Consider the following 20,702-nt stretch of genomic DNA (forward strand, 5'->3'; position numbering starts at 1 on the left):
TCTGCTGAGCAGGGAGTTGGATGCAGGGCTGGATCCCAGGACCCTAGGGTCATGACCTGAGATAAAGGCAGGGACTTAACCCATTGAATCAGCCAGGTGCCCCCAAAAAGCAGTTTTAAGAGGGAAGTTCATAGAGATAAATGCTTACCTCAAGAAACAAGTTTCAACCTAATTTTATACCTCAAGGAACTAGAAAAAGAACAAATAAAGCCCAAAGTTAGTAGAAAGAAGGGAATAAGAATGATTAGAGCAAAAATAGAGATTGGGAATATCCAGGGGCACTGGATAGTTCCTGGGTAGCTCAGTTGGTTAAGCATCTGCCTATTGATGTCGGTTTAGGTTATGACTGCAGGGTTGTGAGATCAACCCACATGTTGGGGGGATTGTTGCTTGGTATTCTCTCTCTTGTCTGTCCCCTCCCAAAAGAAAGAGTCTGAGAAGACAATAGAGAAGATCAATGAAACTAAGTGTTGGTTCTTTGAAAAACATTTGACAGGCCTTTAGCTAGATTTACCAAAAAGGACTCAAAACCAGAACTGAAAGATGTTACACTGGGTACCAGAGAAATGCAGAAGATCATAAGTGACTATTATGAACAGTTACACTTAACCTATTGGGCAGCATATAAGGAATGGGTAAATTCCTAGAAACCTACAACCCACCAAGACTGATAAAGAAATAAATCTGAACAGATGGATTTAATCTCCTTTATAGTAGTGAAAAAATTCCCAACAACAAAAGTTTAGGACTGGATGCCTTCACTGGCAAATTCTACCAAATATTCAGAGAGAAGAATTAATACCAATTCTTCTCAAATTCTTCTAAAAATTAGAAGACCGAACTCTTCCAAACTCACTTTATTAAGCCAGCATCACCTTGCTACCAAAACCAGAAAAGAATGACACAAGAAGAGCCAGTATTTGTAATAACATAAATGCAAAAATCCTCAACAAAACATTAGCAATCATATTCAGCAATACATTAAAAGGATCCTACCTCATGACCAAATGGGGTTTATTCCAGGGATGGTTCACCATCCACAAATCGATGTGGATACCACATTAACAAAGTGAAGGATAAAAATTATTATCTCAGTAGATGAGAAAAAATATTTGACAGAATTCAACATCTGTTTATGGTGAAAACTCAGCAAAGTGCATATAGAGAAAACATACCTCAATGTGATAAGGGTCCTATAGGACAAGCCAACAGCTTACATCACACTTAGAGGAAAAGCTTTGAGCTTTTCACCACTAAGAATAGGAACAAGGCAAGGATGCCCACTCTTGCCAATTCTATTCAACACAGTATTGGAAGTTCTAGTCAGAGCATTTAGGCAAGAAAAAGATATAAAAGGTGTCCCTGTTGGAGAGGAAGAAGTAAAATGGTCACTGTTTGGAGATGGTATATACACAAAACTCAAGACTGTATCCAGAAAACTGTTAGAACTAATACGTTCAGTAAAGTTGCAGGATATAAAATTGGTATGCTAAAATGTTACATTTCTATATGCTAATAATGAACTATCAGAAAAATTAAAAAATAATTCCATTTATAGTTGCATCAAAAAGAATAAAGTACCAAGGAATAAATTTAACCAAGGAAGATAATAGCATATTGAAAACTAAGATGTCAGTGTAAGAAATTGAAGACAAATAAATGAAAAGCTATTCCATGCTCATGGATTGGAAGAATTAATATTGTTAAAATGTCTGTACTACCCAAAGTAATTTTACAGAGTCAGTGCCATCCCTATCAAAATTCCAATGGCACTTTTCATGCAAATAGAACAAGTAGTCCTAAAACTTATGTGGAACCAACCATAGAAGACCCTGAGTAGCCAAGCAAGGTTTAGAAAGAAGAACAAAGCTGGAGGCAGCACACTCCCTGATTTCAAGGTATATTACAAAGCTATGGTAATTAAAACAGTGTGGTATTGGCATAAAAACAAACCTTGATCAATGGGGCAGAATAGAAAGCCCAGAAATAAACTCTTGCATATATGGCCAATTTATAACAAAGCAGCTAAGAGTACACAATGGAGGAGGGGACACTCTATTTTGTTTATTTATTTACTCTGGGATACTCTTTAATAAGTGGTGTGGGAAATATGAGATTGCCAATAATGGGAAAATTGGATAGCCACATGCAACAGAATGAAACTGGATCATTATCTCACACGATATACAAAAATTAATCCAGAATGGATTAAAGACTTGACTTAAAACCTGAAACCACAAAATAGAAGAAAACATAGGCAGTAAGCTCTCTGACATAGGTTTTGGTGATGATTTTTGAACCTGAAAACAGAAGCAACAGAAGGAAAAATAAAAAGTGGGACTATCTAACTAAAATATAGTTGGATTTAAAAAAATGGGCAGAAGATCTGAATAGACATTTGTCCAAAGAAGATCTACAGATGGTTAACAGGTACATGAAAAGATGTTTTAGGGCATTAATCATCAGGGAAATGCAAATCAAAACCACAGTGAGATACCACCTTGCACCTGTTAGAATGGCTATTCTCAAAAGGGCTAGAAATAACAAATGTTGGTGAGGACGTGGAGAAAAGGGAACCCTTGTGCACTGTTGGTAGGAATGTAAATTGGTACAACCACTATGGAAAACAATATGGTGCTTTCTCAAAAAAATTAAAACTAGAACTACCATACAATTGAATAGTTCCATTTCTCAATATTTTAGGAGGAAAATGAAAATGCTAATTCAGAAAGCTAAATGAACAGGAATGCCTTGGTGGCTCAGTTGGTTAAGATCTAACTCTTGATTTTGGCTCAGGTCATGATCTCAGTGTGGTGGGATCGAGTCCTGCATCTGGCTCTGTGCTTCATCTGCTTGTCCCTCTGTCTCTGCTCCTCCCTCTGCGCACTCTTTCTCTCTCTAAAATAAATAAAATCATAAAGACAAATGCACCATGCATTTGTGTATGGTGTTCACTGCAGTATTACTTATAGTAGTCAAGATGTGAAAGCAACCTACATGCCTATCCACTGATGAATGGATAAAGATGTGTGTGTACACACACACACACACACGTACACACACAATGGAGTATTAGCTGAATAAGAGAAATGAAATCCTCCCATTTGTGGCAATATGGATGGATCTCAAGGGCATTATCCTAAGTGAAATGTCGGAGAAAACCTATACTGTATGCTCTATCTTCTATGTAGAATCTATCTGTCTGTGTTTTTTTTTCTTAATTGAATTAAAAGACAGTAATGCATGGTTCTCACAGATAAAACTTTACAGATGAAAAGACAACAGACTTAAACATTTGTGATTTTAGGTTTTGCAAGACTCAATTTCCCAGAATCAGAGTATGTAAATAATCTAATCAGAAGATTCAGAGTATACTTTTTAACAAAACCAGAAATTCCTAGAGTGGTTTAAGATGAGTTGGCAAACATTTATATAAAGGGACAGATGGTAACTATTTTAGACCTTGTTATAATTCAGGGTTATGTGGTCTCTTGGTACCACCTCTGTTTGAATCCCAATTCTGTCGTTTGTTGTGTTCTTTTGATCAGGCCATGTAATCACAGTACCTTCATATTCTCCTCTGTTAATGGAATGAGGCTTGCTTTGAAGGCTAAATGAACGAGCTATTTGCAGTTATGAATGTTTGTTAGAACATCGTTTGAGGACAGTGTTGGGAGGATCACCAGCACAGATCTCAGGGCTGCTGACCATGGCAGTAAGGCATGCAGCTCAGACAACCTTGAATCTGATACCTAGGCTGTGCGGAGGGTGGGATGATGCCCTTGAGTTCTGCTGCTGTCTGTGATGAACAGACATTTCTGTAAGTGATGCAATGAAATAATGGAAAATACTATCATAAGTGTCTGACATGATTGGGAACCTCTGAGTTTAAGAAGCTTGTGACTCCCATCTTTTAAAAAATATTTGTCTTCGGGACGCCTGGGTGGCTCAGTTGGTTGGACGACTGCCTTCGGCTCAGGGCGTGATCCCGGAGTCCCGGGATGGAGTCCCACATCAGGCTCCCAGCTCCATGGGGGAGTCTGCTTCGCTCTCTGACCTTCTCCTCGCTCATGCTCTCTCTCACTGTCTCTCTCTCTCTCAAATAAATACATAAAATCTTTAAAAAAAAATATTTGTCTTCTCTGCATTTTGCAATATCAAGCTCTTAAGCTAGATGAGACAAAGTTCTAAGTGTCATAGAAAATTATGCTCAGTGACTCAGTAAATATAAGTGTAGAACTAACACCTTTCTTTTCCAGTTCTTTGTGTTTGAGTAGCACTTTTAGCAATGTTATTCTCTTTCATATTAAGATTTTCAAAGCATAGAGTTGACTTATTTATGTCAGAGAGAGTGTATGCATGGGAGAGAGAGAATCTGAAGCAGACACTGCACTGAGCTCAGAGCCTAACGTGGGGCTCAATCCCACAACCCTGGAAGCATGACCTGAGCCGAAATCAAGAGTCAGATGTTTAATCAACTGAGCCACACAGGCATCCCTTTGCTTCTGGATTTTATTTCCCTCACGGTGTTCTTCAAATTTCTTACAGCAGTTTCCCCATCTCTTCATCCCAGATCCTCATCTGCTACCTCTGATGATTACCCATGCTTTGATGTTTTTCTTGCCCACCTGGATTCTTGCCCAGCTACTTGCTCTGACTTCTGGTAATGGCCTTTCCTCCTTTGGTCTTGACAGTCTTCTAGTCACCTCTGTGGCTCCTCACAGGTCCAGCACAGCCTAGATTTTTGTTACTCTGACCTTTAATTTACTGGTAAGATTTATATGTGTCTGTAAAGTTTTCCATTTTAAAAAAAGTTTTATATATTTAATCTCTGCATTCCACATGGGGGCTCAAACTCATAACTCTGAGATTAAGCATTTCATGCTTTTCTGACTGAGCCAGCCACGTGCCCTGTAAAGTCTTTCATTTAATTAATTTTATATACTGCTTACTTTTAATAAAATTGTGACAAGTCTTCAAAATAAGAGGTGGGACACTGAAATTTATATGGTGTTGTTGATCAAAGGAAAAAAAATAAATTGGGAAGTCATTAAGAGAAATTAGAATAAAAATCAAGGAAGTGAGAGTTATATATAGATTTTCACGTTCTCGAATGGCTTTTTTTTTTTTAAAGATTTTATTTATTTATTTGATAGACAGAGATCACAAGTAGGAAGAGAGACAGGCAAAGAGAGAGAGAGAGGAGAAAGCAGGCTCCCTGGTGAGCAGAGAGCCCGATGCAGGGGTCGATCCCAGGGGCTTGATCCCAGGACCCTGGGATCACGACCTGAGCTGAAGGCAGAAGCTTTAACCCGCTGAGCCAGGCACCCCGAATGGCTTGTTTTTAAAAAGATTTTATTTTGTTAATTTGAGAGAGAGAGAGAACATGAGAGAGAGAGCATGAGAGGGGAGAAGGTCAGAGGGAGAATCAGACTCCCCATGGAGCTGGGAGCCCGATGTAGGACTTGATCCCTGGACTCTGGGATCATGACCTCAGCTGAAGGCAGTTGCTTAACCAACCCAGCCACCCAGATGCCCACATTCTAGAACGGCTTAAGAATGGGTAGATGTGGCGTGCTTGGGTGGCTCAGTGGGTTAAGCTTCTACCTTTGACTCGGGTCATGATCTTGGGGTCCTGGGGCCGAGCCTCTTGTTGGGCTCTCTGCTCGGCGGGGAACCTGCTTCCCCCTCTCTCTCTGCCTGCCTCTCTGCCTACTTGTGATCTATCTCTGTCAAATAAATAAATAAAATCTTAAAAAAAAAAAAGAGAATGGGTAGATGATAGGCTATTTAATAGTTTTTTTATTTGTTTTTTTAGACTCTAGTTTTCTTTTAAATCTTGCTTATTTTTCTGTAACCCTTTAGAAAACCCAGTTGCACTTGTTGGTATGTTGTAGTAACTCTTAATTCTGTTATAATGGTAATATCAAATCCTAATAAAACTATCAGATTATGAAATTTTTCATTTTTTTATATTTCACTTTTGTAATGATAATGAGCTCTGAATTGACATTTCACTTGCATAAAGCATATTAATAGTTACTATTTTAATGAAAATAGGAATGTTCTTAAAATTTGGGGGTAAAAAAGAAACTGAGTTTTGGCATATAGCAATAAAACTTAAAACTTAAAGTCCAACCTTCCTAGAAGAGTCTTTTACAGTTTTCTTTATTCCGTTGATATTATGGAGATGCTAGGGTACATGAGATCAGTTTTCCTCTTAACTCTTAGATGCAGTGGTTACCCTACTGATTCAGAAGATGTTATTTTCCCACCTGGTAAGAGTGGGGAATGGCACAGGCTTTTGTTATACATCTAGTAGCCTCTCATATATCTATCCTGTCTGCCCACATGAAAGATTTGACTCCTGAGGCAGACTGTGGCTTTTCTTTTGCCCTGTTCCTCACAATTGTGGAAGAAGTGAACTGTGCAGGGCTGTTACCTGTGCAGTTTTTTCTGGGCCTCTTATCCCTAGAATTGTTCCATAAAATCTTAGTACTATCTTAGGGAGTGTTAGGTCTCCTTTTGATACTCTGCATTATAGATTTATTGTATAGAAGTAAAATAGATTTAAGAAAGACCAATTTGAAGTTTTCCTGTGAGTCCTAAGTTCTCCTTATCTAAAATGTATAAATGAAAAATGATAGTATAAAATCACTCTTACTGGCTTCCTAAATGGTAACCACATCTGTGTCTTATTACTTATCAATGTTCTTAGCTGAGGTTGTACCAGTTCTTGAATCACTACATTTGTTACTAAGGTTTAAAAAATGTAGCCAGTAAGCAAACAAACAAACACCTTAAGGTCTATTCTCATGTATTGGGTTTCATTTTGAAATGATTCACCAACCATTTTTGGAGGGATTTTTCTGTGTAGTACTGTGTTAGACACAGAGCATATAATGGTGAATAACACCATCTCTGTCTCCAAGGATATTACAGTTTGGTAATGGAGATTGAGAAGTGAATGAACAATTGCTCTATAGTATGCTGAACTGGCAAATTACTTGATCTTCCCAAGCTTCAATTTTTCTGATCTATGACATGAGACTCTCATAAAGGTTGTTAAAATTAAATGAGATGGCAGCTTAGAGCTCAGAATATGTAGCAAGACCTACTTTAGAAGCATGAGAGTGACATCGTGACCCTTCTTGGGGGTGTCCCCCCAGGGGACGTCAGAAATTTCTCAGAGAGGTTGTTGATCACTGATGGAGCATAATTCTGAATGAGGTAAGATGGTTGTCCTTTATTGCTTGGTCTTTCATCTTTAACTGAGCATTAAGCTGTGTTGTTAATATGTCAACATATATAAGTAATGTTATGCAGTTCCATTTTGTGTTATGTGTTATCCTTAATTTTCTTTCAGAGAATTAAAGATGGTAGCCTAATTGACGCAGTTAAAACCATCTGTGTGGGGGATCATATTGAATCCATAAATGGAGAAAATATCACTGGGTGGCGTCATTATGATGTTGCAAAAAAATTAAAGGAATTAAAAAAAGGTGAATCCTTTACCTTGAAGTTAATAGAGCCTAAGAAGGCATTTGGTAAGTTGGGTGTGGGTGTGTATAAGTATAAAGTGTTCCCTTCCATGCCTTGTCTTTCTAAAGGTAGTAAGTTCTGAGGTGTGATGCCATGTGATACAGCGTGTCCATTGAGACTATAGAGAATAGCAGCACTACTGACCAGCGGAACAACAATTCAAGGAGAAAAAAGTTGTGTAAAAGGACAATTTCTGAAAAACCTTTGGAGTTACAAAGTCTCATGTCCAGCGACTTTGTGGCTGTTCCAAACTCCAAGAAGAGCACATTGTATTACATTTATCTTACTGAGCAATAAAATTCTTGATTGAGCTCTCTAAGCCATAATAACTGTTGGTTCATGGACCTCAACAGCAAAAACTTCAGTTACACACAGAATTGGTATTTAAAATAGTTATCTAGTCTATTTTAAAGGCTTCCTTCAATACTTTTCCTCCGTTGGCATTTTGGATTTGGCAGCATCGGATGGTATGAAATTGCTTCCACTTTGGTGACATCTGTACTCGCTTGGTTTTAGCCACGGCAGCTGTGTCCCAACTGTTCAAACCCTAAGGGGCATCTCATCTACAGGAAAATGTGCCAGCTTCTCTCTCACTACCCAGCACTATTTTAATAAGCCAAATGACGGCCTAGTGTTCATCAGTGTTGAAATATCTTCAGCAGAATCATTCTAGGCTGCCCTTACTCATCCATGACTCCACCCAACTTATGTTCTTTCCTTTGCTCACAGTACATAAATATTCCTTATAGTTTGTCTCTAATGAATGTTTTTTAAGGGCAGTTAATAAAAATGATGGGGGAAAACAATGGATCTGGGCAATTACATTTTCCCTCCCTTAGCAAGTAAGTGACAGATACTAACCATATGGAAATGTAAATTCTTCTCTGCTTCCAAGGGTTTCTGTGCCATTTAATAGAAATACAGTGTAGATTATATGACTTGGGGGAGAAAGAGTTCCATAGAAGATGTAAGAAAAGAATGCTTTGCACTGAGCTATGTATAGATTTGTTGAATCCCTGTATTGCATGCCTGAAGCTAATAGAACACTGTATGTTAACTATACTGGATTATACTGGAATTAAAACAAGAAAGCAACCCCAAGGGGCGCCTGGGTGTCTCAGTGGGTTAGGCCACTGCCTTCGGCTCGGGTCATGATCTCAGGGTCCTGGGATCGAGTCCCGCATCGGGCTCTCTGCTCGGCAGGGAGCCTGCTTCCCTCTCTCTCTCTCTCTGCCTGCCTCTCCATCTACTTGTGATTTCTCTCTGTCAAATAAATAAATAAAATCTTTAAAAAAAAAAAAAAGAAAGAAAGCAACCCCAAAAAGAAAACATGGGGCGGCAGGGGATCGGGGGAGGGAGAATGCCTTATGCCAGTGCTGTTCCTGGAGGGGATCAATCTAGGAGACAGGACTACAGAAACTGAGATTCTACATGGAGTATAGCCCAGCTTCTGAGCTCGCTTGTCACAGAAGGTGGGCAGCACTCAGGTTTCTGTCTATGCTCCTTTTGAAGTGGTTGTTTTGCTAACCAACTCCCTGATTATTGTATAAACTGATAGGATGTAAGCAGTTTGAGCTATTTTTATTTGATTTAGACTCTTTGTAAATCAGTCATTCTCAATACAACTCAAGGAGTATAATTTTTTTCCACCTTTATTTCTACCACTTAGTCTATTTTTCAAAGCTAATCTTTTTCTATTTTTTCTTCATCTCTGCATCTAAATCTTGTGGTCCCTGTATCTTGATAGAAAGTTGCTGGTATACTTTAACTTGGATGCTTTGTTGATATTAGTCTTGGACGTTACAGAGATCATTGTATTTGGCTATTATTGTTCCATGATTGGATTTTTTTCCTTCAGTACCTGAGACACATGTAGATGGTTGGGGTGCTGCTCAGCCTTATGTGCCTGACTACTATTGAACCTGCTCTCTGTTGCCCCATAGGAATTCCATGTATACATTTGAGAAGGACACTGGGTAGGATTTTCCTAGTGGGGGTATATTATTTTAGCATCCCAAATCCTGGTGGTGCTGTGGGTTAGGATATGTGGAAATTGATTTTGGAGCAATGATAGGTTTTTATCTTCTGAAGTTCCTGTGATAGCTTAACTCAGCCCAACTTAAATCTGCTGGGCCATATGCATTTTCCATTCTGGGTTGGAACTTGACTTTGGGCCATAGCTTGGGGATTTCCCTCTTAGAAGCAGGCCTTGCTGCTCTGCCCATACTTCTGCCTCAGTTTTGCTGATTTTTGCCTTGGGATAAAGGCAATGCTAGTTTGTTTCTCATCCTTTGACTTCATCCCAGTGCTTCATGCTTTTCTTGGAAGGGAGTATACATTAAAGGTACTCGAGGGATTTAACTTCCCCCAGTTCTCTTGGTTCTAATCTTATTTTTTTCTGTTTCCTTCCTTCCTGTGTTTTCTAGCATTATCATGAATGAACTGATTCAAATTCCTAGTCCTTCATGATTATCTGTCTCTCATTGCCTTGTATTCCTAGAGGAGAAAAGGACCAATGTAGGTGAGGCCGAATGTTCTGGTCTCTGTGATCAGACAGGCCATCTATGCTGAAGTGAAGTCATTTCTAGGATTTTATCAAAAGCTGTTGAAATAGCCATACACTCTAGTAGTTTGTCATTTCCTTACCAACTTCCCTAAAGATTTCACCTAGGGAGTCATATGGACTGTGTCCTAAAATACAAGTAGTAGTATGATTGGTTGCTTTGGAATGGTATAACAAGGATGATGAACACAACTTTCAGCTGTGGATAGGGAAATCTTTACAGCTTGCTCCTATTTGCATATTTTTGGTCCACCACCAGTCACATTCCACTCCCAGGAGCCATTATGTGAGCTAAGATTCTTTGAGAGGTATAGAATAAACACTTCCCAGGTTAATGAAAGGGCATTTTTTTGGGTAGACTATCAGGTAGGTCTCAGAAACAAAGACTGTGTCAGTCATGCCTTGGGAAGGTCAGGAATAAAGGCCATTTCAGGAATGTATGAACCAGGCACCTTTCATGGCCCTGGCCTGATTAACTCCTTCCCGTTATTTCTTATCTTTATATCACTTCACTTAGGATTCAAATTCCTGGGAGAGCAGGGGAAACTGATTAGGTCATGTCCCATCTTGACAGTGGGAAGGCAGGCATGGTTAATAGGGCCACCAAAATCATGCCGAACAGTGAGGGAGAAATTTCCTTTTGGGTAGGAAAAAAGTAGCAGATGTCTTTTTTGCCATTTCTCCTAAGTTAATATACCTTGTTTAGTGGCGTGTGTTGGTTTTCTCTTGACTTTGAGTCTGGCTGTATCCATGCATGATACTGTCAGTCTGGATATATCAGAATGGATCTGGAGGGAGGCAGTGTATTGTCAGCTGGCTTTGGGTGTCTGGTCTTACAGATTTGTTTTTTCCTATTTGTGTTGGGTTCTGCATAAATGGCATTTTGGCAATGGACTCTCTGGAGGTACTGATAGCATTAAGTTTTTAAAAGATTTTATGCAATCTCTACCCCCAACATGGGACTTGAACTTACAACTCTGAGATCAAGAGTTACATGTCTCCCCCAAATAAGTTCTTGAGAATCTTCTGTGTTCCATGTGCTCCATTAGGCCCAGTGGATACTAAGAAAGAAGACTAAGCCATAGCTACTGCCTTTTGAGGAGCTCAAAGTTTAGCAGAAGGCTGTTATTGACTGAATAAAATTCAGTCAACACTCCTAAAATTCATGTGTTGAAGTCCTAATCTCTACTACCTCAGAATGTGACTGTATTTGGAGATAAGCTCTTTAAGGAGACATGAAGTTAAAATGAGATCATTAGGGTGGGCCCCGATCCAATGAGACTGATCTAAGCGGAGAAAATTTGGATACACATACACATAGCAGGAGAATGCCATGTGACAATGTAGACCTCTATAGACCAAGGAGAGAGGTCTTAGAAGAAAGCAACCCTGGGGATAACTGGATCTCTAGAACAGAGGAAATAGATTTCTTTTGTTTAAGCCATGTGGTCCTTTGTGGCAGCCCTAGGAAACTAACATAGGGGCCATCAGGCTTAAAGAAAAATTGCAGTGTAAATTCTTTGACTGTGGCAGTATGAGTTCCTTAATAATCTAGAAGGTATAGATGGGATGTCTTAGCTGTCCTTGGCCTTGGGTATATGGCAGGAACATACTGATGTTTTTATTGAATAAATATTTGAGGAGTTAGTACATGCTAGTCTTAGAGTATTCGTTGTTGGAATAATAATAGTTTCTTGAACATCTACTGTATTCCATCACCATACTACCTGCCTGGTATATCACATGAATAAGAACTAGTCCCTGCCTTCAAGAAGCTCCTATCTAGTGGGAGGAGATGAATATGAAAAGAAATTCAGGGTCACCTGGGTGGCTCAGTGGGTTAAAGGCTCTGCCTTCGGCTCGGGTCATGATCCCAGGGTCCTGGGCTTGAGCCGCACATTGGGCTCTCTGCTCAGCAGGGAGTCTGCTTCCTCCTCTCTCTCTCTGCCTGCCTCTCTGCCTGCTTGTGATCTCTGTCAAATAAATAAATGAATCTTAAAAAAAAAGAAATTCAATAAAGAGAATTAGTGGTGCTAACATGTACTAGAGGCATAAACGTTGGCCACATCAAGTCAACCTAAGGAGTTGAGGAAAAGCTTTCAGGAGAAAAGATTTGAGCTGGATCTTAAGAGGTGTGGTCAGTGAACAAATTAGGGAAGGTGGTCCCAGGGCGTGGGAGTAGGAATAGAATAAGCAAAGGTGTAGAGGTGTATAGCAGTATCCTGTGTTTGGGAATACCACGTATGTCTGTATGATTGGAATAGAGGTTCCAGGTGATTGTGTGGCAAGAGATGAAGCTCAAGGGTCAGTAGAGACCAAATAATCAAGAGCCTTATATGTGACGATAAAGAGTGGGCAATGAAGGGGTTTAAGCCGGTGGATGATACTTGGCTTTTAGAGAGAGAGTTTGGAGACTATGTCACATGTGATTGGTTTATAAGCTCAGGTGGCCAAGGAAATCCTTGAAGATTCTATTGTGTAGGTTGAGGAGAGAGAAGATGAAATCCTAAATGAAGGCAGTAGCGTAGGTATAGACGTGAGGAACAGATTGGAGGAATAGACAGTGGTGTGCTGGAGCCATTTGTATACATCTTTTCCAAACTCCATGTTCAGTGACCTCATGTTAGGGGCTTGAAATTGGCTGTGGTGGCTTGTTTATATCACAGACACAGACGAGTACAGCAAATTTGATTTTTTATTTTTTTCCTGGAGAGCTGATGGTTACACATTTATCTGCATACCACTGAATATTAAAAAGGTAGAGTTGGAAGGCTGGAATATTAAGAAGGTGGAGTTGTAAATTCATTGAATGTAGAAGTAAAATAGATTGCAAATGATGACCCACAGATTTGTGGCTTGGGTGAGGAATGGAATGGAGTGCTTTTCTTTAAGATGAGGAAAACTGGAAGAGAAATAGATTTGGGTGAAGACTTAGAAAAGAGACACTGTACTTACAATATAATTTTAGGTCTGCTGAGTTTGACATCTGTGAGAGAATTTAGTTGGAAATGTGTAAGAGGTAGACAAGTGTCAGAGAACTAGAGCCTAGGGAATGGGATTTATGAGTAATTTGAAGCTGTGGAAATCCGATCACTCAGAATAGTAAGAAAAAGACCAAGCCTAGAGTTGTGGAGGAAGCCCAGCATTAAGGAGAAGAAAGAGGAGGAGCCTGCATAGTGAGGAATGGCCAGACACAGAAGAGACAGCCTCTGGTTGGCCTTTTCCCAAGCACTCAAGGACCTATTACTTGTCCCAAGAGCAGGTGCTTCAATTTACTACAGCTTTCCTAAGTTGGTGACGGGCTCTGAGGGAGAAATAAAGGCTGCTTTAAGACACACCCTCAGATTGTCCTGTGTTGATCAGAGTTTATATCACTGTTTTTCATCTAGTGGATCTCAATCTCTGTGTTTATGTGTTCTGTGTTTAAAACAGGGAGTAGAATTGAAAAACTTCATAGTGCTTTGTGCGTAGTAAGGGTAGGTTACATTGTACATAAAAGTTACATATGTTTTTGTATATTTGTGTTCCAGATATATATATGTGTGCATCTGTATAATTGTGTTATGATATAATGTATATATTTCCCATCGTGAGTCATAGCAAAAAATAAAATTTGGAAGCCACTGGTTTAAATGATTCCCTTGTTAAAAATTTGTAGTTTGGGAAAGCTTTCCCATACCTAACATGGTTTCTCCTGGTCAGCTGCTTTCTGATCCAAATTCTCCCCCTTCTAGCCATGAGTTGATGGCAGCCTTCCCAGTCCTTATCAAGTATCGGGTGGAATGTCTCTGGTGGTATTTTTTTTAGGGCATGGCTCACTTCCTTTCCCTTTTGCCAATGAAAAGGAACATGTCTCCACAATGAGCTCAACCTTGCAGGGTTTGCCCTGTAAACCTACACTTTCCCAAGGCCATGAAAACCCACTCTTCTTAACTTAAACTCTAGGACCAGACTAGTTCAACTGGTTTGTTTCCTGTGAGGACTTTTAATTGCACAAAAATAACTATTAAATCTATGAAACTTAGGCTGTTTTACTTGGATGAGTCTGCATTTATCCTGGAGAAGTTCTTTTGTTTGTAAGTGTTGCCCTTTATGGAAAGATGTTTATAGAAGGAGACCCAAAATATTTTTGTACATTGTTTCCAAAATCCAAGGGAGTTGAAAGAAAAAGTTTACCTCCTAAAATGTTGGTAGTCTTTATTTTGGGGTTAGATTTTGTAATAGAACTCTGGACTATGTCTTCTTTTAGAGGATTCATTTCTGTGCTATGTGTCTATTGGAATAGGATGTTCAGTATGTGAAGTACGTCTGAGTCCTTTGAGTCATTCACAGCTGGAAAACTCGGACCTCATCTTCGTGATTCAGCTCACTGATGTACTTGTTTTCAAAGATGAAATCTATTTTATATCAAGAGAGAAACTTTGGCTTTTAAGTTTTAGATGATTTTTTAGATAGAAAGTATTAAATATTTGAAAAGTCTATTTTTCATGCTATTTCTAGTGAGAAAGTTTCAACCAACAAATATGTTTTGTGCCTTTTCATGTATACTGAATTCTACAAAATATACTGGAGAATATGATAAAAGTTACTAAAGAAGAAGAAAGGAAAAGTAGTTAAGTGTATAGACTCTGTCCTATATGGGCTGAGTGATAATGTGGCATTGGATGAATTACTTAAACTTTCTGTGGCTTGGTTTCTTCATACCAAAAGAGAAGATGGTAATAGTATTTATCACATTGAGGATTAAATGATTAAACACATGAAAAAAATCATAGATTAATTCGATTAAAAGTGTTATTACTCTTATTATGAAGGTGTAGCCTTTCTTGAAGTTGTTCATGAACAGCAATGCAGGTGAGTTGGTTAGCAAGTATTTGTTGGGAAATCTGGCACGGTTCCAGATCACATCTCCTATCAAATATGTCCTAATAGTAGCTACCCGCCATTCTGTATTCTAAGTACTTTCTAAGTAGAAATTCATGTAATCCTTTCACCCAGGCTAAAAGATTGAGCCATTTGTTCAAGGTTTCAGAGCCAGCTCGTGCGTGACCGAGGCAAGCTTCTCCCCCATGCAGGGAACTCTCAGAACCAGCTCTCTACCAGCTGTTTTGGACAAGTCTGTATGTTTGCTGTCCTCAAGGAGCTTAAAATTTATATAAGGATGTAGGTACATTAATAATCAGGTAATTCTATTAAGTACAGTAATAGCTGCCATTTATTGAGTGCTTATAAGAAGCAACAAAGAGCACAGACTCTGAGACAAATTGCTTGGGTGTCATTCCTGTCTCTGCTGCTTATTACCTATGTGATTTTGGGCCACTTACTTCCTCTGTTCCTGTTTCCTTATCCATAAAGTGTTGTGAGGATTAAATGAGTTAATATATGTAAAACACTTAAAATAGTGGTGGGCACATAGTGCTGTATAAATGTAAGTCATTCCTTAATAGGACTACTGTTATGGCCTGTTTTAATCCTCCTGCCTTACCCGAGAGGGATTTTCAGATAAGACTGAGACTTTGGGCTGTTAAATACTTTGCTGAGGTCACCCAGTGGTGGACGGGAAGTGCAAGTATGGTACTTCATTCCTGTTTGTTCCTGAGGCTTGTAGTCTTTTTTTTTTTTTTTTAAATATTTTATTTATTTATTTGACAGGCAGACATTACAAGTAGGCAGGGGGAGAGAGAGAGAGAGAGGTGGAAGCAGGCTCCTCACTGAGTAGAGAGCCCGATGTGGGGCTCGATCCCAGGACCCTGAGACCATGACCCAAGCTGAAGGCAGAGGCTTAACCCACTGAGCCACCCAGGCGCCCCATGAGGCATGTATTCTTAACAGCATATGGCACTGACTCTCTAGAATACGATGTGAGCTAGGACATGTGCTGTCTGTATGATTTAAACAAAGTGTGCTTCAGCTGAGAGCTGACTTCTCCATGTCTTCTGACTTCTCCACGTCTCCATGACTGGAAAGTGTTCTAAAGCTTAGAGAGTGCTGGGGGCTGGAAGAAATGGTAAGATTGGGACGATACTTTCCCAAAGAGAAAGCCATGGTTTTCAGTAGGTCCCAACAGTATCAGGAGACAGTGTCCTATTTCCATGGAACTCCCCATGAGAGGTGACAGGACAGTCTTAAGAAGTGTGCACAGGGGTGCCTGGGTGGCCAGTGGGTTAAAGCCTCTGCCTTCGGCTTAGGCCGAAGGAAGCCTGCTTCCCTTCTTCTCAAATAAATAAAATCTTAAAAACAAAACAAAACTGTGCACAGCCTTGCAATCTGAGGTGAAGGACACCTGTGTCCCGGGCTTGGGTTGCAAGTGGACCCATTGAATTGGACATAGAGTTTCAGAGTAGGGTTTGCATTGGATTGAGCATATTAGCCCTCTTGTTCCTCAGAGAGGAAGATAGATTTACATAACAAAAAGCCAGTTTCTCACCAAGCCTTGAGTGGGGGACTCAAAGTTTGGTTCAATCTGACATTTCTTATAACCAGAATTGTGGAGTAAAATTTTAAATCCATTTTTCCCAGAAATTTAAATTGGTGTTCAGAGGAGGGAAAGATAGGAGTAGGCTGGACTCATTGAGAAAGATTCCTAGAGAAGATTGCATTTGAACTTGACCTTGGTAGATAAAGAAAAGTATAGACAAGGAGGGTTTTCTGGGGGAAGCGTTGAGGACAGTGAAGAGGTTGTAGGAATTGGAGCAAATCAGTTGCAAAAGCAGTTTCTGGGTTCTTTTTCTTTAATTTTTAAATTTAAGTTCAATTTAATTAATATACACTGTAGTATTAGTTTCAGAGGTAGAATCTAGTGATTTATCAGTTGCATACAACACACGGTGCTCATCACTTCAAGTGCCCTCCTAACACAGAGGGAGACAAATGATGGGAGACTTTTTTTTTTTTTTTAAGATTTTATTTATTTGACAGAGACAGAGAGAGAAAGAGAACACAAGCAGGGGGAGTGGGAGAGGAAGAAGGAGGCTTCCCGCTGAGCAGGGAGCCCGATGTGGGACTTGATCCCAGGACCCTGGGCTCATGATCTGAGCTGAAGGCAGACACCTAAAGACTGAGCCACCCAGGCACCTTATAGGCAGTAGGCTGAGGGTTGCTGGAAGGGAGGTAGGTGAGCGGATGGAGTGATTGGGCTCTTTAAAGAAGAGCTCCAAAAACTAGGTGGGGAATCTGAGCTTGTTTTTGAGCCCAATAGGGAGTCATTTAGGTATTAGAACTGAAGAATGATATGATGAAGTAGATTTTCAGGGAATTAAGCCTAGAAAAACAATATGACCATACTTTATGGAGGAGAAACTGTAGCAGGCTCCTGTATCAGTGCCTGAGTGAGGGATAAGGGCTGGGATTAGAGGCAGCAACAGGCGTTTGAAGGAGAGAAAAAGCCTGAATAATATTGCCAAGGCAGAAATGGCAGTTAGGGGGTGGACCTATGCTGCTTAAAGGAGAAGAGTGAAGAGAAGAGCGTGCTGAGAAGCAAATGTCACTCCCAAGATGTCTATCCTCGGAGCCCCTGTAATAAGAGTGATCAGAAATGTGGTGGTTTGGATGTGGAAATTGTTTGGGGGCAAGTCAGTGAGAGATGTTCAGCTTTTGATATTTTGCATTTATCTGACAGTGGCACTCTCTTTCATGTATTTTTTTTTTTTTTGGCAAAGGTTTAAAGTCTTCACAATGATAAATTGGGGGGATAGAACATGCCGCTTAATCATTTTTTTATGTCGTAGTTTGTTCTGTCCTTCTCTCCAGCTAGATGTGGTTTGGCATTTACCCCAAAGTTACTATGGGAGGAGATAAATGAGGAGCTAAGTTCTGTTTTATTGGGGGTGTGGCAGATGTGTTAGATGAATACTGAGTGTAACTGATCAATGTGTTTTCAGCTGAATAAAGACTCAGGCTAAATATACACTCTTTCCATTCTAGTTGTAAACTGTCATTAAAAGAAAATTTATTGGGGGCACCTGGGTGGCTCAGTGGGTTAAAGCCTCTGCCTTCAGCTCGGGTCATGGTCCCAGGGTCCTGGGATCGAGCCCCACATCGGGCTCTCTGCTCCTTGGGGAGCCTGCTTCCTCCTTCTCTCTCTCTGCCTGCCTCTCTGCCTACTTGTGATCTCTGTCTGTCAAATAAATAAATAAAATCTTTAAAAAAAAAGTAAAAAATAAAGCAAATTAAAAAAAAAGAAAACTTATTAAATGCTGACATATTTAATTGAGAAAAGAGAAATTATAATCCACAGTACTAAGAACTTTGTAATCTGTTTTCTCAGACACTAACCCTAAACAGTGATTGGTTTCTTAGAGCTATAATGTTTCAGGAGCATTTGGAGTTAACAACAACCATGAATAGAAGACATAACTGTTTTCAACTGGTCTTTTTTTTTTTTTTTTTTTTTTTTTTAGATTTTATTTATTTATTTGACAGGGAGATAGTACAAGTAGACAGAGTGGCATGCAGAAGGAGAGGGAGAGCAGACCGAGCAGGGAGCCCCATACAGGGCTCGATCCCAGGACCTTGGGATCATCCCAGCTGAAGGTGGCTGCTCAACAGCCTGAGCCACCCAGCAACCCCTGTTTTCAACTAGTCTTAAACTTAGTAATAACAGTATAGGAGGAAGGGGGAAAAATGATCTAAAATGTAAGTGGCTTCCTTAATATGGCTGAATAATATGAATATAATGTAACTTAAAAAATGAATATAATCTAACTTATTAGAAAAACAGCAATTATAGCAATAATACATATTTTGCCAGAGTATTTGTATAATGAGAGCTGTCATATAATTACAGGAAAATGGATCTAACAAATTGTGCTCAAAATTGTGGTAAGAGTATGTTTTCAGAAAAAGTTAGGGAGATTATCCCTTTTGTGTATGGAAAATGATTGATAAATGAAAAGGCAGATTATAAAAATAATGGGTGGTAATATCCCATTTCTGTAAAAATGATCTTTAAATGTAGGAGAAAAATGAATTGCAGTGTATGTATATTGAAATTTAATGGTTTAGGTGGTGAGTTTGACTTCTTTCTTTAGGATTCTTGTATTTTTTTGCATATTTAATATAAAATAAGCATACTAACTTTCATAACCAGAAAATAATTATTTAGAAAAAGAGGATAACATTTCTGGCTAGGAAGTAGGGAAACTGAATCATTCTACTTTAATGGCTTTATAATTTTTAATTATAGGATTCTCATTTTTTAAAAAGATTTTGAGAGAGTGTGCACATGAAAGAGAGAGAGAGAGAGTGTGTGTGTGTGTGTGCGCGCGTGCGTATGCACACGTGCTCACTCAGGGACAGGGACAAGGGGCTGAGGGAGAGAGAGAAGCAGGCTCCCCCTGAGCAGGGAGAGAGAACTGGAAGTGGGGCTCTATCCCAGGGCCCTGGGATCATGATCTGAAATGAAGGCAGGTGCTAAACCCACTAAGCCACCCAGGTGCCCTGATTATTCTCATTTTAAACAGTTTTCTTTAATATTATAAATGGTTCTATGTTAGAAATGTGGTAGAATATTCCATTGTATTATTTTAAATTGAGATTTCTAAAAAAAATTTTTATTTATTTATTTGGCAGAGAGAGAGAGAGAGATATCACAAGTAGGCAGAGAGGCAGGCAGAGAGAGAGGGGAAAGCAGGCTCCCCCCTGAGTAGAGAGCCCGATGTGGGGATCGATCTCAGGACCCTGAGATCATGACCTGAGCTGAAGGCAGAGGCTTAACCCACTGAGCCACCCAGGTGCCCCAAGTATGTTTTTATAACTACTTTTCATACCTTTTTTTTGAAAGCTGGTAGAAAAATATTTAGTAAACCAGTAATAGAAGTAAACAATAACTCTTGATTTAAAAAAAATTCTGATGATGAAATCATACTGTGGAATAAAATAAATTTAAAAGGGTTAACGTCTTTTAGACAGCATTTAAGTTTTTCGCCCTCCTATTTTCCAATAGGAGGTCTGTAATTTCTTTTGTAACACAGTCCCCTCTGGATTAAAGCTACAAACCTTCTTCCCAGAGGTACACATTAATTTTTGCCTGTAATTTCAGAGAGTGTTAAAAACAAGGCTGAGTTTCTCTTAAATGACCTCCTAACTAAGGAACAAGATTTGGGTCACAGTTATTCCATTTCCCATAAATGTCATGCACTGTTCAGTCTCATCAGAGGAACCGTTAAGAGCAACTCGTGTGTGTGTGTGTGTGTGTGTGTGTGTGTGTGTACGTGTGTTTTGTGGGGTTGGTTCCTGGGTTGCCAGCCCTTTTGATCCAGTGGACAACTGTTGCCTTGTGCATGTAGCACCTACTTCCTTCTTTTTATCTGCCCCAGCACCCTACCAGCTGAATTATTCTAAAGGAGTCTGAGAAATGTTGTTGAGAAGAAGAATACATGGGAAAGAGGGACGTACGGTTAAAATTTTAGATTCTGGGATACAAGCTAGATTTTAGCCAGTTGTGCCAAGAAGTGTGCATTTGTTCGTGTGTGAATTGGGGTTTGGAAATAGGGTAGGGAGCACTTAGGCTGTTTACAGACAGTTCCATCTGTGTGTGTCTAAGCATTGGAGGGCCTGTTTAGAAGTTGCTTTACTGCTTAGACAGAATTCTGCATTG

General features: G+C 39.5%; 1 protein-coding gene across 2 annotated transcripts in view; it reads left to right on the plus strand.

Annotated features, from left to right (window-relative positions):
• The window catches only part of GIPC2 (GIPC PDZ domain containing family member 2), an 86,806-nt gene that overhangs the window by 43,234 nt on the left and 22,870 nt on the right, over positions 1-20,702 (plus strand). For both annotated transcript variants that reach the window (XM_044238527.1, XM_044238528.1), the window contains one exon: positions 7,367-7,547. In XM_044238527.1, coding sequence (XP_044094462.1) covers positions 7,367-7,547 — 181 coding nt within the window. The remainder of the gene's footprint in view (positions 1-7,366; positions 7,548-20,702) is intronic.

This window comes from Neovison vison, chromosome 2 (assembly GCF_020171115.1).
Source record: "Neovison vison isolate M4711 chromosome 2, ASM_NN_V1, whole genome shotgun sequence".
Lineage (NCBI taxonomy): Eukaryota > Metazoa > Chordata > Mammalia > Carnivora > Mustelidae > Neogale > Neogale vison.